Here is a 12,708-nt window from a genome sequence, read left to right as displayed (position 1 = left end):
ACGGCCAGTGAGAGGCAGGGGACACATGGAGCCAGCTCGCCTAACAGAAATTAGGACAGTCTCCGGTTGTTCCTGGAGGAGACAGTCCCTGGGTACCTCCAGTCATGCTTCTGCACCTCTCCCCACCACGCTGCCTTCCTCCATGGGAGTGAGTGCAGAGGGACACCACCAGAAAGGCGCCATCACAGGGGACGCAGGTGAGCGGACAGACAACCAGGGGGTCTTTGGGGTTAGGCAGTCCCAAGCCTGATCTCTGGTTCTGCCACTTGTGACAATCCACACGATCTAACTTGCTTCACCTCTCTGAAATTCAGAGAGGTTTTCTGTAAAATGGGAATAAAATGGCTTCTTTTTCTCTCTACAGGGATTTTGCAGCATTGAATGAGATTATTGATTGTAAAAAAAACCACAGATCTGGGTCAGAGTAGCTATTCTACAAATTATAGTGGCTGTTGCTGTCACTACTATTTTGCAAACAGCAGAGGCCCACAGGCCTACAACTTAACAGGAAGGAGACTGTGTCCATAAAACGTGAGTGAAGGCTGGACTTGAGCAGGTGCCAGAAAGACTGGTGGTGCAGCCCGTGTTTCGCCCGGTGGTGCTTGTTCTCGGTGGGCAGTAGGCCCGGCTCTGCCACGGTGGCTCTTGTGGCTGAGGTGGCTCTTTGCCTTTCACACATGCACGTCATACTAGCCTCCTGACCTGGGCCACAGCCGAGAGGCCTCCATGCACAGCCTCTGGGGGGCGGGTTCAGGCCGAGCGTTTGCGGCCTCCTCACAGGTGGTTGGCAGGCTGAGCGCTCATGCATGCTGGCCCCTGCATAGCCTCCTCCTGGTCCCTGTGTCCCCTCCCTTCCTACGTCACCCCTTCTCCCTCCTCCTGCCTCTCCATCTCTCTCGAGTTCTCCTTTCCTGTCTCCCTCTCTCTTTTTTCTCTTATCACTTGTGTTTTTTTCTCCTTTCCCTTCTGACTTTACTAAATGGATTATGAAGTAAAACAAATGTATAGTTTTAATTCCCATTGCATTTACAGAATATTAAACATATTGCTTATTAATTTTAAAAAACCAGGTTCCTCTGAACATACCTGGAGTACACATTGACTCAAAAACCCCACTAAAACTAGTATGAGATGCTTTTTTAATGATATATGACTTTAATAGCTTTTTCTAGGGGGTCGGTGGCCCAGGACAAGACTCCATTTGACTTGGGCAAAGTAAAATCAGGACATACAGGCCTTTGCTCCCTGCTGCTGGAACAATGTGGGTGGTCCCTCAAGCTAGGAAGCAGAAATACCTAGATCTTCTCGGGACTGGATCAACCAACCACGTGAAGAACAAGATGGTGCCGGGGAAAGGGGTGGAAGGAAGGTCACTCACAGATGCAGCACAGGCCTTGCTTCCGGACACCCATGAGCATGATGTGGCAGAAGCTGCAGTAGGTTGGTTTCTTGAAATGCTTCATGGTCCAGGCGTGCCTCCCGTCCCCCTTGGAGCCCTGCAGGGGTAGTAGGAGGTCAGACCCCGGGCTGGCAGGCCCTCGATAGAGGAAGGCCAGGGCTGCCTCTCGCATGTTCTTTCTTTTTCTAAAAAAGACCCTTTTCTCATATTTGGAAGACAAGTAACTCTTATTTTTTATTATTTTAAATACATATCAAAATAAAGTTTGTTGTGTGTGTTCTCTAAAATTAGCAAATATTAAAAACAAGGAACACTCCATGGGAGTATGTGCAGGATAAAACAAGCCCTCTCTTACATGGGTAGCAGATGTGTACGTAAATGGGAACAACAGTTCTATCTGTCTGTCTGTCTGTCTGTCATCTCTCTCTTTCTACCTATCTCTAGCATCTTTCAATCTAAAGAACCTTTAAATGTTTACAACCTTTGACTTACAAATTTCCCTTGCTGAACTCCTAAAGAAATAATTTTTAAAAGACAGATGAGCATTTTTGTTTCTGTTAGATCCTTAACCCAGTATTACTTAAAATAAGGAAAAACTGGAAATATCCTATAGGTCTCAAAATTAGCAAAAGATTCATTGTGGTACATGCATATGACTTAATATTAGGTGGCAATCAAAAAGATATTTATGAGAATACTCAATCTAATGGCATGGGAACGTGCTCATTATAATGCTAAGTGAAAAAGCATAATGCAAATTTGACAATATGTTCTGATCTCAGTTTCATATGATAAGATCTTTTTTTTTTTTTTTTTTTTTTTTTTTTGAGACAGAGTCTCACTTTGTTGCCCAGGCTAGAGTGAGTGCCGTGGCGTCAGCCTGGCTCACAGCAACCTCAATCTCCGGGGCTCAGTGATCCTACTGCCTCAGCCTCCCGAGTAGCTGGGACTACAGGCATGTGCCACCATGCCCGGCTAATTTTTTGTATATATATTTTTAGCTGGTCAATTAATTTATTTCTATTTTTGGTAGAGACAGGGTCTCGCTCAGGCTGGTTTTGAACTCCTGACCTTGAGCAATCCGCCCGCCTCGGCCTCCCAGAGTGCTAGGATTACAGGCGTGAGCCACCGCGCCCGGCCTATGATAAGATCTTTGATGGGAAGAAATTTCACTACCTGTTGATAGAGATTAGCTATGGCTGGCAGCACTATGGATTTATTTTATTCCCTAATTTCTACTTTCTTCTCTAGTTTCCAATTTTTCTATAGTGATTATGTACTAGTGTTATAATCAAGAAGAGATAGTTTTGTAAAAAAAAAAAAAAGTACTCCTACCAACTTTCTGTGCACAGATGAAATAGTAAAAAGACAGAGACAGAGAGAGGGTCAAACCATTTCCTCCCGACTTGACTGTGAAGTGAAATCCTCCTCACCCCCAGGTAAGCTGAGGCTCACACAGTCGCCCCTCCGTGGCGCAGGGGAGAGCGCAGCCTGGCTGGAGGCCGTGGCTTCAGGAATGTTCCTCCCGCCTGTGCTATCCCTGGACTGTAGACTCCATCACTAGAGCAACATTCTCGGGCTGGTTTTACAAGCAGTAAAAGCTACTGCAGTAAGGTGGGGAGGAGAGACGGTCAGGGACATAGTGTTCAATGTGCCCGACTGACATCCAGTTCTTACTTGTGAGGCACCTCTGCATTTGGGCTGGTCACCACAGCCAGACTTGGTCCTGTGCCCAGCCTTCTGCTGTGATCTCCAGAACTGCCCACATTCTTCTCCAAAGGCTGGTCTCCTCCTCTGGGCCAGGTTAAGCTCTTTCTTCTCAGACCTCAAAACCCTGCTTCATCTAAGATGTGAGTTTTATAGAACTAAAACCCTTTTACACGAGGGTTTAGTAAAAATAGCTTCACAAATTGATGATGATTCCTTAAAAGACTGATTCATTCATTTGACAAACATCTACCTCAAGGGAGTTTTGTAAGAATGAAATGAAGTAATGTAAGGCAAGCTCCTAATCCAGTGTCTAACACATTGTAAATTAAAGGCCGGGCGCAGTGGCTCATGCCTGTAATCCTAGCACTCTGGGAGGCCGAGGCGGACGGATTGCTCGAGGTCAGGAGTTTGAAACCAGCCTGAGCAAGAGGGAGACCCCGTCTCTACTGTAAATAGAAGTAAATTAATTGGCCATTTAATATATATAGAAAAAAAATTTAGCCGGGCATGGTGGTGCATGCCTGTAGTCCCAGCTACTGAGGCAGGCTGAGGCAGGAGGATAGTTTGAGTCCAGGAGTTTGAGGTTGCTGTGAGCTAGGCTGACGCCACAGCACTCACTGTAGCCTGGGCAACAAAGTGAGACTTTGTCTCAAAAAAAAAAATTTATTAAGTTCTTAATCTGTACCAGACACTGGGGGCGGGAGGGAGGTGCACAAAAATAACCAGAGAGTATTTACACGTAAGGAGGTGAATGTCTTCCTATCCTAGAATGAGAAACAGAGATTCAGAGAAGTTATATAACTAGCCCAAGACCTCACAGGTGATGAGTGACTGAGCCAGTAGTCAAACTGGGGGCTCTTGCTGGTCCCAGAGCTCATGTTCCTTCCATCCACAAACCAGTCTTTCTGTATGGACAGATGTCAAATTACAGCCCTTTTAAGAAGACCTGGCTTCTTTATGTAGCCCAAAAGACTGTCCTTTCATTTGAAAATATTAGCTGGGTCAATTAGCAAATTCTCCCTTTCTCCGCTACTATTTTTATAGATTCAAGATAAGAAGCGAATGGAAATGACTCGGGAGGCAGCGACATTTCTGCTTGGGTTATAGCACCATCATGTGGCTCTTTCCTTTCTGCGCAGTGGAGGCTGCAGAACGTGGGCGGTACCTTCCTTACGCACGCCAGGGTTTAAACTGCTACTACAGTTTCACCAGGAGAAAGACTGCTTTGCATATATCCCACTCAGAGACCCCCAGACTCTGCAGTGGTTGTCAACAGATTTTGAAAAAGCCAAATAAGCAAGAGGACTTTTTTTTTTTTTTTTTTTAAATTTTTTTTTTTATTCCTTTATTTTTTTTTTTTCCATTTTCAGTTGGCCAATTAACGTTTTTTTTTTTTTTTTTTTTATTTTTAGTAGAGACGGGGTCTCGGCTCTTGCTCAGGCTGGTCTTGAACTTCTGAGCTCCAACGATCCACCCGCCTCGGCCTCCCAAAGAGCTAGGATTACAGGCGTGAGCCACAGCGCCCGGCCAGCAAGAGGACTTTTAAGACGTTGATGGGGGTTTTCTCCAAAACCCCAAAGGGTAAATGTTAACAACTTATTTAGTATATAGTTAAAGACAAATACTTAAAACTTTCAATTAATAAAAACTAAATTTGCATTTGCTTTTAATTTGCCACTTCCCTGATGTAAATTATAGTTTTCTACAAGGATGATTTGGCATTTGGGGAGACGCTGGAGAGAATATTGAAGAAACAGACACACAGCTTCTTAGTGGGGGTTTGTGGAATGAGGGATGTGATGTTACTGAATGTGTGGGTGGTCTCTGGTACTAATTTTAGGTGTGTCCTTGGGCAAGTCCCTTTACCTCTCTGGGCCTCAGTTTGTGAAATGAAGGGGAAGGGTCAGACACAAGGTCTTTTCCAGCTCTGACATTTCAGGCTTCCAAGGAATAAGATGGGAGTTGTGTAGATCCTGGTTCCCTGGTTTCTATTTAGCACTTGGGAAGAACTGGACATGCTATGAAATGATCACAGAATTCTTATTCTTGGGCTTTGGAAATGAAGGCTCAGCTTTAGTCCCGAATTGCAGATCTGTCAGATGCAGATGTTACAGGCAAGGACAGCCAGTGAGAGGCCCACCCAGCTGCACTTCCTGCTCTGTTCCTCTCCATGGCACTTCTGGAATCTCAAAGAGGTGCTGTCACATGACCCATGCAACCGTCCTGGTAAATGCTTAATGTCACCATTTGTGCTTCTGCTAGTGCAGTCTTCCTTACTTTATATATGGAAGCTAGTTTACATGTAAATAAGCAGAAAATGCAGTAACTGAGTGGCTCAGATGCAGGCACATATAACCATTGATTTCTTATTATGCCCTACTCTGATCAAACTGAGAGATTTCCATAACACACCCTGAATTTTCTTTCATTTGAGTTTTTGATCAAGCTGTTCTCCCAGCCACAAAATTTCTGTACTACCACATTCTGCCAGCCAAGTCATATCCATCCTTGAGAGCCAGATCAAATGTCCTCCTAGGTTTTTCCACCTGATCTTTATTCTCAGGAATAGAATATCAAAATCTCAAACTTTTTTTTTTTTTTTTTTTTGAGAAAGAGTCTCACTCTGTTGCCTGGGCTAGAGTGCCATGGCATCAGCCTAGCTCACAGCAACCTCAAACTCCTGGGCTCAAGCTATCTTCCTGCCTCAGCCTCCCGAGTAGCTGGGACTACAGGCATGCACCACCATGCCCGGCTAATTTTTTCTATATATTTTTAGTTGGCCAATTAATTTCTTTCTATTTTTTAGTAGAGACAGAATCTTGCTCTTGCTCAGGCTGGTTTCAAACTCCTGATCTTGAGTGATGCACCCGCCTTGGCCTCCCAGAGTGCTAGCATTACAGGTGTGAGCCACTGTGCCTGGACCAAAATCTCAAACATTCTTCAGCAACAGTCAAACACCCTCCAAGGTTTCTTCCCAGGGGGGTAAGTCATGTGTGAGATGCTAGAAAGTGAAACATCTTTGGAGTCAAGAACAAATCCCACAACCTTCTTTTGTTCCTTAGGCTCAGAACTTCAAATTTTCATCTCTATAAGCTGAGATAAAAATACTTTATCGAGTTGTTTTGATTATTAAACAAGTTATCATTCATGAAAGCCCCTCAAACAGATCATTTTTTCCCTCCCTTCCTCATTACTTCCTTCCTCTTCTTCTTTCCTTCCTTCACCAATTCTCCTAGCATTTTTAAACCTAATTTGATGAAAAGATGGAATTATTCTTTGTTTGAAGTTTTTCTTTGCCCCTTGCCTGGTTGAGTATAAGTTTCTTGCAGGCAAATATTGTATCTGTGTTTCTATGTTCTCTCACAGCATGCAGAATAGTATTTTTATTTAACAGTATTTAGTAAATGTCTGTTGAATGAATGCATATATTTAAGGCACTAATAGGTAAACGGGATGAGAATAGAGAGGACTTTGGGCTGGCCTAGAATGTATAGAATGTCCCTTGGGAGTCTGGGCAGAAGCCAGGGAGATACATAGATAGCATGGAGCTGATGTTCCTGAATGGCAAGAATCTTTGAACTCCAGCTTGTTGACTTACAGAGTCATCCATCCCCAGGAGGACCAGCAATGGGATGGTGGTCATCCCTCCATGGACCCATTCCTGTAGGGACACAAAGCCGTCCCGGTCGTAGTCCATCCCGTGCAACATCTCCTTCAATATCTGTGGGATCCAAAGAGCAACAATTGTTCATTTCCACAGTCAGCTCTTCTACCTCCCGTCCACCCTCTGCTTTCTCTTCTGTCTTGCATTATCTGGCTTGTGCTTCACTACTTTTCCCTCTTATTAAAAGCAGGCAGGGAGCAGATGCGAATGAGAAGGCCAGGCATCTAGGTCTGGCTCTAGTCACCTTAACTCTCTGGGTCCTGGTTTGCTCATCTGTGAAAATGGGTATAATATTGTTATAATTTGTAGCACTGTAGCAAGGATTAGATAAAATGAATATAAATTGTCTAATATAATACCTGACATATAGGAGCCCCCAAATGTAATTATTATCATTAATATTATCTGATGATTTGGAAAACATCTCTGAAATTCTTTCTAGATCTAAATTCTTTGACATATGAATTCCTGTTACAAAATTTTAGCTCTGGTGTAAAGGTTAGGGGAATTATTATTTCAGTTATGTCTACACTTTTCCCCGCTGCCTACATTTTCCCTAGCAGAGAAGTGGGAGGTGAGGTGGAGAACTCCAGAGAAGCTGCCGTGAGAGGATGAGTCTGGGAGCACCTGCACAGTGCACATTTGCATCAAGTCCTGAGTGGGGTCCACTCTCATCTGAGAAGCTCACTCTGAAGCAGCTCCACCCTACGGACACTCACAGGCCTCAGTTCCGTGGGATCCCACTCCAGGTACTGGGCAATATGCAGCATTTGGTTGACAATGCGATCCATCTCCTAGAAAATATCAAGGGGAGACAACCAAAGATGTGTTATCAAGAGCAAAACTCAAAATCTAACTCAGTGGGAGGATGGGCAGGGAAGAGCGTGAAAGGAAGCTCACACAATGCAATGGCATTTCAGGGGGAGCTCACGGTCTGTTTCTGCTTTGACCACAAAGCTCAGTGGACAACGGAAACCCACAAGAAGCACAAAGCATGGGTAAGTCAGAGGTACACACACAGCTCGCTGAACACTGACTTCCTGGACCCACCTGGACTCTCTCCTTCCCCTATTCTTTGCTTTAACTTGGAAAGCATAGAAAGCACTTTTATCCTTTTCTGTGATCGTAGCTCCCACAAACCCTTACAGACCAAGGCAGTCTCTTCTCCCCCTACCTATCACCCCTCACCTCCACGGCTTTAGCAACTTGGGATCCATGTACCCCCTTAGGCATCAGTTTCCCTTGGATGGAAGGTTACCATATTGGTCCTAGCTCATGCACTATGATTTAAATTCCTTCTGGCATCTCTTGTTTCCTTTGCATTATGGTCTAGCCCTGAGACCAGGATGACATAACAGGAAATTCATGAGGGATGTATTTGCCTTTTAGTACCAAGGCCAGGCTGCATCTGAAACCTCACAGAATTGTTGGATGCTGATGAGTCAGTGTACTGAGAACCACATTGAAACATATGGGACTGAGGAGGCGTTTGGTGTCAAAGTGAACATCACTTGGGCACGTTCTGAGATGTTCGCAGTAAGACTGCTTTGGGCAGACGTATTGGTGGACTGTAGCAAGATTCAAAAGTGTTACCCCCACCAGGTAGAATTCTGGGTCAAAACAAGCATGTTAAAACCCAATAGGGATTTTTAAAAATTACATTTCATTTAAACTAAAAAAATAATCCATTGCAAAAATACAGGACAGGGTAGTAGAGGAGGACAACAGAGTGGCCAGAAAGGTGGGGATGTTGCTTTGCAGTAGTTCCAGCGGAAAAGAGCTTGTGAATCTAGTTAGGACCAAGATTCAATTAAAAAAATGTGATTCAGGAACTGAGAATCAGTTTCAGGCTGTGTAAATAGAAGCAGTGGACAGACATCGACAAACCCGAGCTTGTCCAGAGTGGATATTTAAGCCTGCCTTATGATAATCAGTGCTGGAATTGGGAAATTTTAGCTTGGAGATTTTAGGACAGATGTGATAGCATCTCCAAATACTTGAAGGCCTATTGTGTAGAATCAGTATACCACTTGTTCTGGCCAGGTAAGAGAGCAGAAGGAAGCCCAGGGATGTAGGGAAGGGAGGAGCTGAGGGTTGGCTTATTTTGGATTCCCTGCTGGGTTGGGGGAGAGGGAGGGGAGGGCAGAAGCAGGCTTTCTGTTGAAACCCTTCCCTGGCAGACAGAGAGGTGCCTTGTGTGCAGGAAGGAAGCCTCTCTAACAGTGGCGTGGCTGTCTCCATTGTCCCCACTGTCTCCACCTAGTGGGAAGGTCTCAGGTGACCTTCCCACTACTGGGAGTGTTCAAAAAGAGCCTGGGAGTCCGTCTGCCGAGATCCTGGGTGGGAAGTTGAATCAGATAACTATTTTGAGATCTGCTTCGGTCCACCAATACTACCTTTAAACTGTATCTGGAATTTAACCACTTCTTACCACTGGCACCAATTCTACCATGTACAAGGTTATCCCCATTCCATGCCTTGATTATTTCAGTAGCTTCCTAACTGGTCCTGGCTTGCATCCCTGCAGTCTATACCCGCCCAGCAGCTAGAGTGATTCTGTTAAAACATGAGTCAGTCATGCTTCTTCTTTGCTCAAAATGTTCAATGGTTGGTTACTCCATTTCTCTGGAGTAAAAGATAAACCTTTTTAATCACCTATAAGGCTTAACATGCTTTCTAAACGTCCCACCCCATAATTTCTTCCCCATCCCATAATTTCTCTGATCTCATCTCCTATTACTTCCTCACCCTGATCTCATCTATTGCTCATTCTGCTCCAGTCACACCGGCCCCCAGTAATACCCTAGCAATCCTCATGACCTGTGCACTCGCTGCTCCCTCTCCCGGAAGGCTCCTCAGCTAGCTACCCCACGACTTACTCCCTGGCCTCCTCAGGGGGGCCTTCCTTGGCTGCCCTAGCTAAAGCTGCAACTCCTTCCAACAATTCCTTGCCTCCTTTATTTTTCTTCTTAGTACCCATTTCTACCGAACACATATTTTACTATGCTGTTTAGTGCCTATGCTTGGGCTGGAGGGAAGGCTTCAGGAGGGCGTGGACTTTCGTCAGTTGGCTATGCTCATGTCCTCCATCCCCCAGTGCTTACAGAGCACGTGACCTAATGTAGACAGTCAGTAAATATGTGGTGACCAAACGCTTGAGGGTCTGTGATTCTCTGGTGGTTCTCTCAAATGGTCCAACCCCCAGCATTGCGATGCGGCTGGGGGAACCCTGTACAGGCACCCTGGAGTTTAGAGGGAATGGGGATGAGTCAGTTGGTCTATCGGGCTTGTTCCCTTTCCTCTCTCCTCTGGTCTGACTCAGCCCCATGCATCTCAACCTCAGGCCTGTCCCGTTAATGAGCCCTGTCTGTGACATTGCCAGTCATGACCACAGGCCTGTCTGACTGTGTTTGCCTTCTTCCTTTTCCATTCTTCCTCTCACTCCATGGTCCCTGACTATTCCTGAAGGGGTGGGGGTGAGTCTCAGGTTTCCCCAGGTGCAGTGGGATTAGATCATGTGCTCAGAGCAGACAGAACCAAACTCCTGGGCTCATGCCTTGGAGTATAAGCAGCCACAGGTGATATCAGAGCACACCAGCAGTGACCAGCAACCCTCCTTCCCTTGCCCTTCCCATGGTCTTGTTGCCTCCTCCACACCTCTCCTCTTGGCCCCAGGACTCCAGTAGAAAACTGCAGAGGGAGTTTGTGCACCCTGGTAGGGAAGTTAAACCAGAGGAAATACTAAAGCACCTCCCCATTTCGAGACTTTATGATCCTGGGCTTCTGGAATGAAAAGGTTAGTTGGCGCTCACCCTCTGCAAGTCTGATTCTTTAAAAATAGAAGATGGAGGGTTCTACTCAGATTTCTGCAGCCAGTACTAAATGTTGCTCTTCCTACAAAGATGGAACTGAAAATTTTCATATTCTTCCTCCCTCTTCTCCCCACTCCCCCAGGCTTTCTCAGACCTAGGAGAGATAGAGTGAGAACTTACCGCTTGGTCCAGGAGACCGTTCTCATCTGAATCATAGAGACGGAACATGACTGCAAGAAACAGAGGTAAGGCTTGAAATGTCCTTTCAGAAAAGCAGGGGTGCCTGGGGTTTTGGTGCTGCTGAGTTTTTAGATCAGTCCTGGCCGTCACTGGGGTGAAGGCTGTGTAGCCAGCTCACCCTCCCTCCAAGCACAGAGTTGGACTTCCTTACAGAGAGGGTGGGACAAGGGAGGAGAATCAAGCCACCTGGCTTCCGGACCTGCTTAAACAGGGATTCTGTGGTTGATGAGAGCCAGGCCACAAGTGTGATTCCCCAGAGAGCATGCATACCTCTGAGCTTCACTAGAACACAACTCAAAGCAAATGCCCAGCTGGCGGTGGGGCGGAGGTACCAGAATTATAGGTGGGCCTTTGCTTCTTTTGTGTACAGAAAGAGTGTAGAGTTAGGCAGATTTAAAGCCTGGCCCTGCCCTATCATGCCTGCGGGGTTCAACAAGTCATTTAACTTCTTTGGGCTCAGTTTCCCTACCTGTAAAATGGAGATTATAATAGTAATAGTTTATTTCTCCTATGGTTAGTATGAGGATTAATATGTAACTCATATGCCAAATTCACAGTGCTCGGAATGTAGAAAGCACTCAACAGATGTTATTTATTTTTATTTTCTTTTATTAATAAACATTTATATATAGCATTTAATAGGTACAAGGCATTGTCTTATGCACGATCATCATCACTCAATCTTTAATAATGCTGTGAGGTAGTTACTACTACAGAAGCTATTATTTTTCCCCCTAAAGTGTCAATATGCTAGTCAGAAACATCTTCAATCATGTTCTACCTGCAGGGAGGTGATGTGGGATAAGGAAGATCTGGGAAAGAAATTTGGACAAGGGACAAATGTTCATTTATGGGACCTGAAAACCTGTATTTCATTCATCCCAAAGGCAGAGGTCTGTCTGTGGTCTCAGAAGTAAGCAGGGTGAGTAGCAGAGAGAAACATTTCTTCATTTTCCTCCTGTTCCTTAAAATCCATCATCCTGTCTGCTTTCTCTGGGGACCTTCCTCCAACTGGTCCTTCCCTGACACACGCCACAGGCCTGTCAGCACGTGCCCACCTTGTCACATTATTCCTGCTAAGCTGCCCCCTGTGTCATCAGTTCCTTCTAGAAGTTTTACTATCTCTGCACCTGGTGTTCTTTCAGTGGTGGGTCCCTGGTTGGAGTCTAAGTAGGGTCCATGGGCCTCCGATTTTTTGTAACCCCTCCGAATGTCAGAGGCAAACAGCATGTGCTGCTGACTCACCAAACAGATGGGTGAATGACATAAAGAAGAACAGCCTTTCCTACTAGCATTGTTCCAGGGCCCTGGGGCCTAGTCAGCTCTCTAACGGGTCCTACTGGGTATGAACAATAGAACTAGAAAGGCCTGAGTAAGACAGAATTCTAGTTTTTAAAACTATGGCCTTGGGCAAGTCTTTAAACCTTCCTGTGTTTTCTGATGCATAAAATGAGAATAAACATATTATTACCCTTTTTGGGTTATTGGGAGGTTAAAATGAGACAGTGCATTAAAGTGGTTAGCAAATATAAGGTTTTTATAATGAAAGTTATTATTGTTATTATTGCATTGGCAATAGGTGGGCTTTCAGGTTATTACTTAAAAACAACAACAAAGCCAACAAAACACACACACAAAATGCTGGATTTTGAAAAAGAAAAGCTTAACTTGCTTTCAATCATTAAAATTAAGGGAAAAGATTTAAATTGATTTGGTTTAGTAAAAGACAAAGCAAACCAAAATGAAAAATCTATAGGACAAATGACCAAGTTTCTGCAACAAAAAATTACAGGGAAAGAATTAGCAAAAGATTGAAAGGGAGCAAAGAAACATAATAACCAATGGCAATCTATGTACTTCACTAGGTTCCTAATTCAAACAAA

At 44.8% G+C, this 12,708-nt stretch overlaps 1 protein-coding gene across 6 annotated transcripts in view; it reads right to left on the bottom strand.

The window, feature by feature from the left end:
- DGKG (diacylglycerol kinase gamma) overlaps positions 1 to 12,708 on the bottom strand; it is a 197,373-nt gene that overhangs the window by 120,349 nt on the left and 64,316 nt on the right. For all 6 annotated transcript variants that reach the window (XM_076003285.1, XM_076003280.1, XM_076003261.1 and 3 more), the window contains exons 7-10: positions 10,766 to 10,815; positions 7,493 to 7,567; positions 6,708 to 6,830; positions 1,379 to 1,496 (exon numbers count right to left, since the gene is read on the bottom strand). In XM_076003285.1, coding sequence (XP_075859400.1) covers positions 1,379 to 1,496; positions 6,708 to 6,830; positions 7,493 to 7,567; positions 10,766 to 10,815 — 366 coding nt within the window. The remainder of the gene's footprint in view (positions 1 to 1,378; positions 1,497 to 6,707; positions 6,831 to 7,492; positions 7,568 to 10,765; positions 10,816 to 12,708) is intronic.

Source organism: Microcebus murinus, chromosome 1 (assembly GCF_040939455.1).
Source record: "Microcebus murinus isolate Inina chromosome 1, M.murinus_Inina_mat1.0, whole genome shotgun sequence".
Taxonomy (NCBI): Eukaryota; Metazoa; Chordata; class Mammalia; order Primates; family Cheirogaleidae; genus Microcebus; species Microcebus murinus.
The sequence above is the reverse complement of the archived record's forward strand: the minus strand, read 5'-3'. Positions and strand labels throughout refer to the sequence as shown.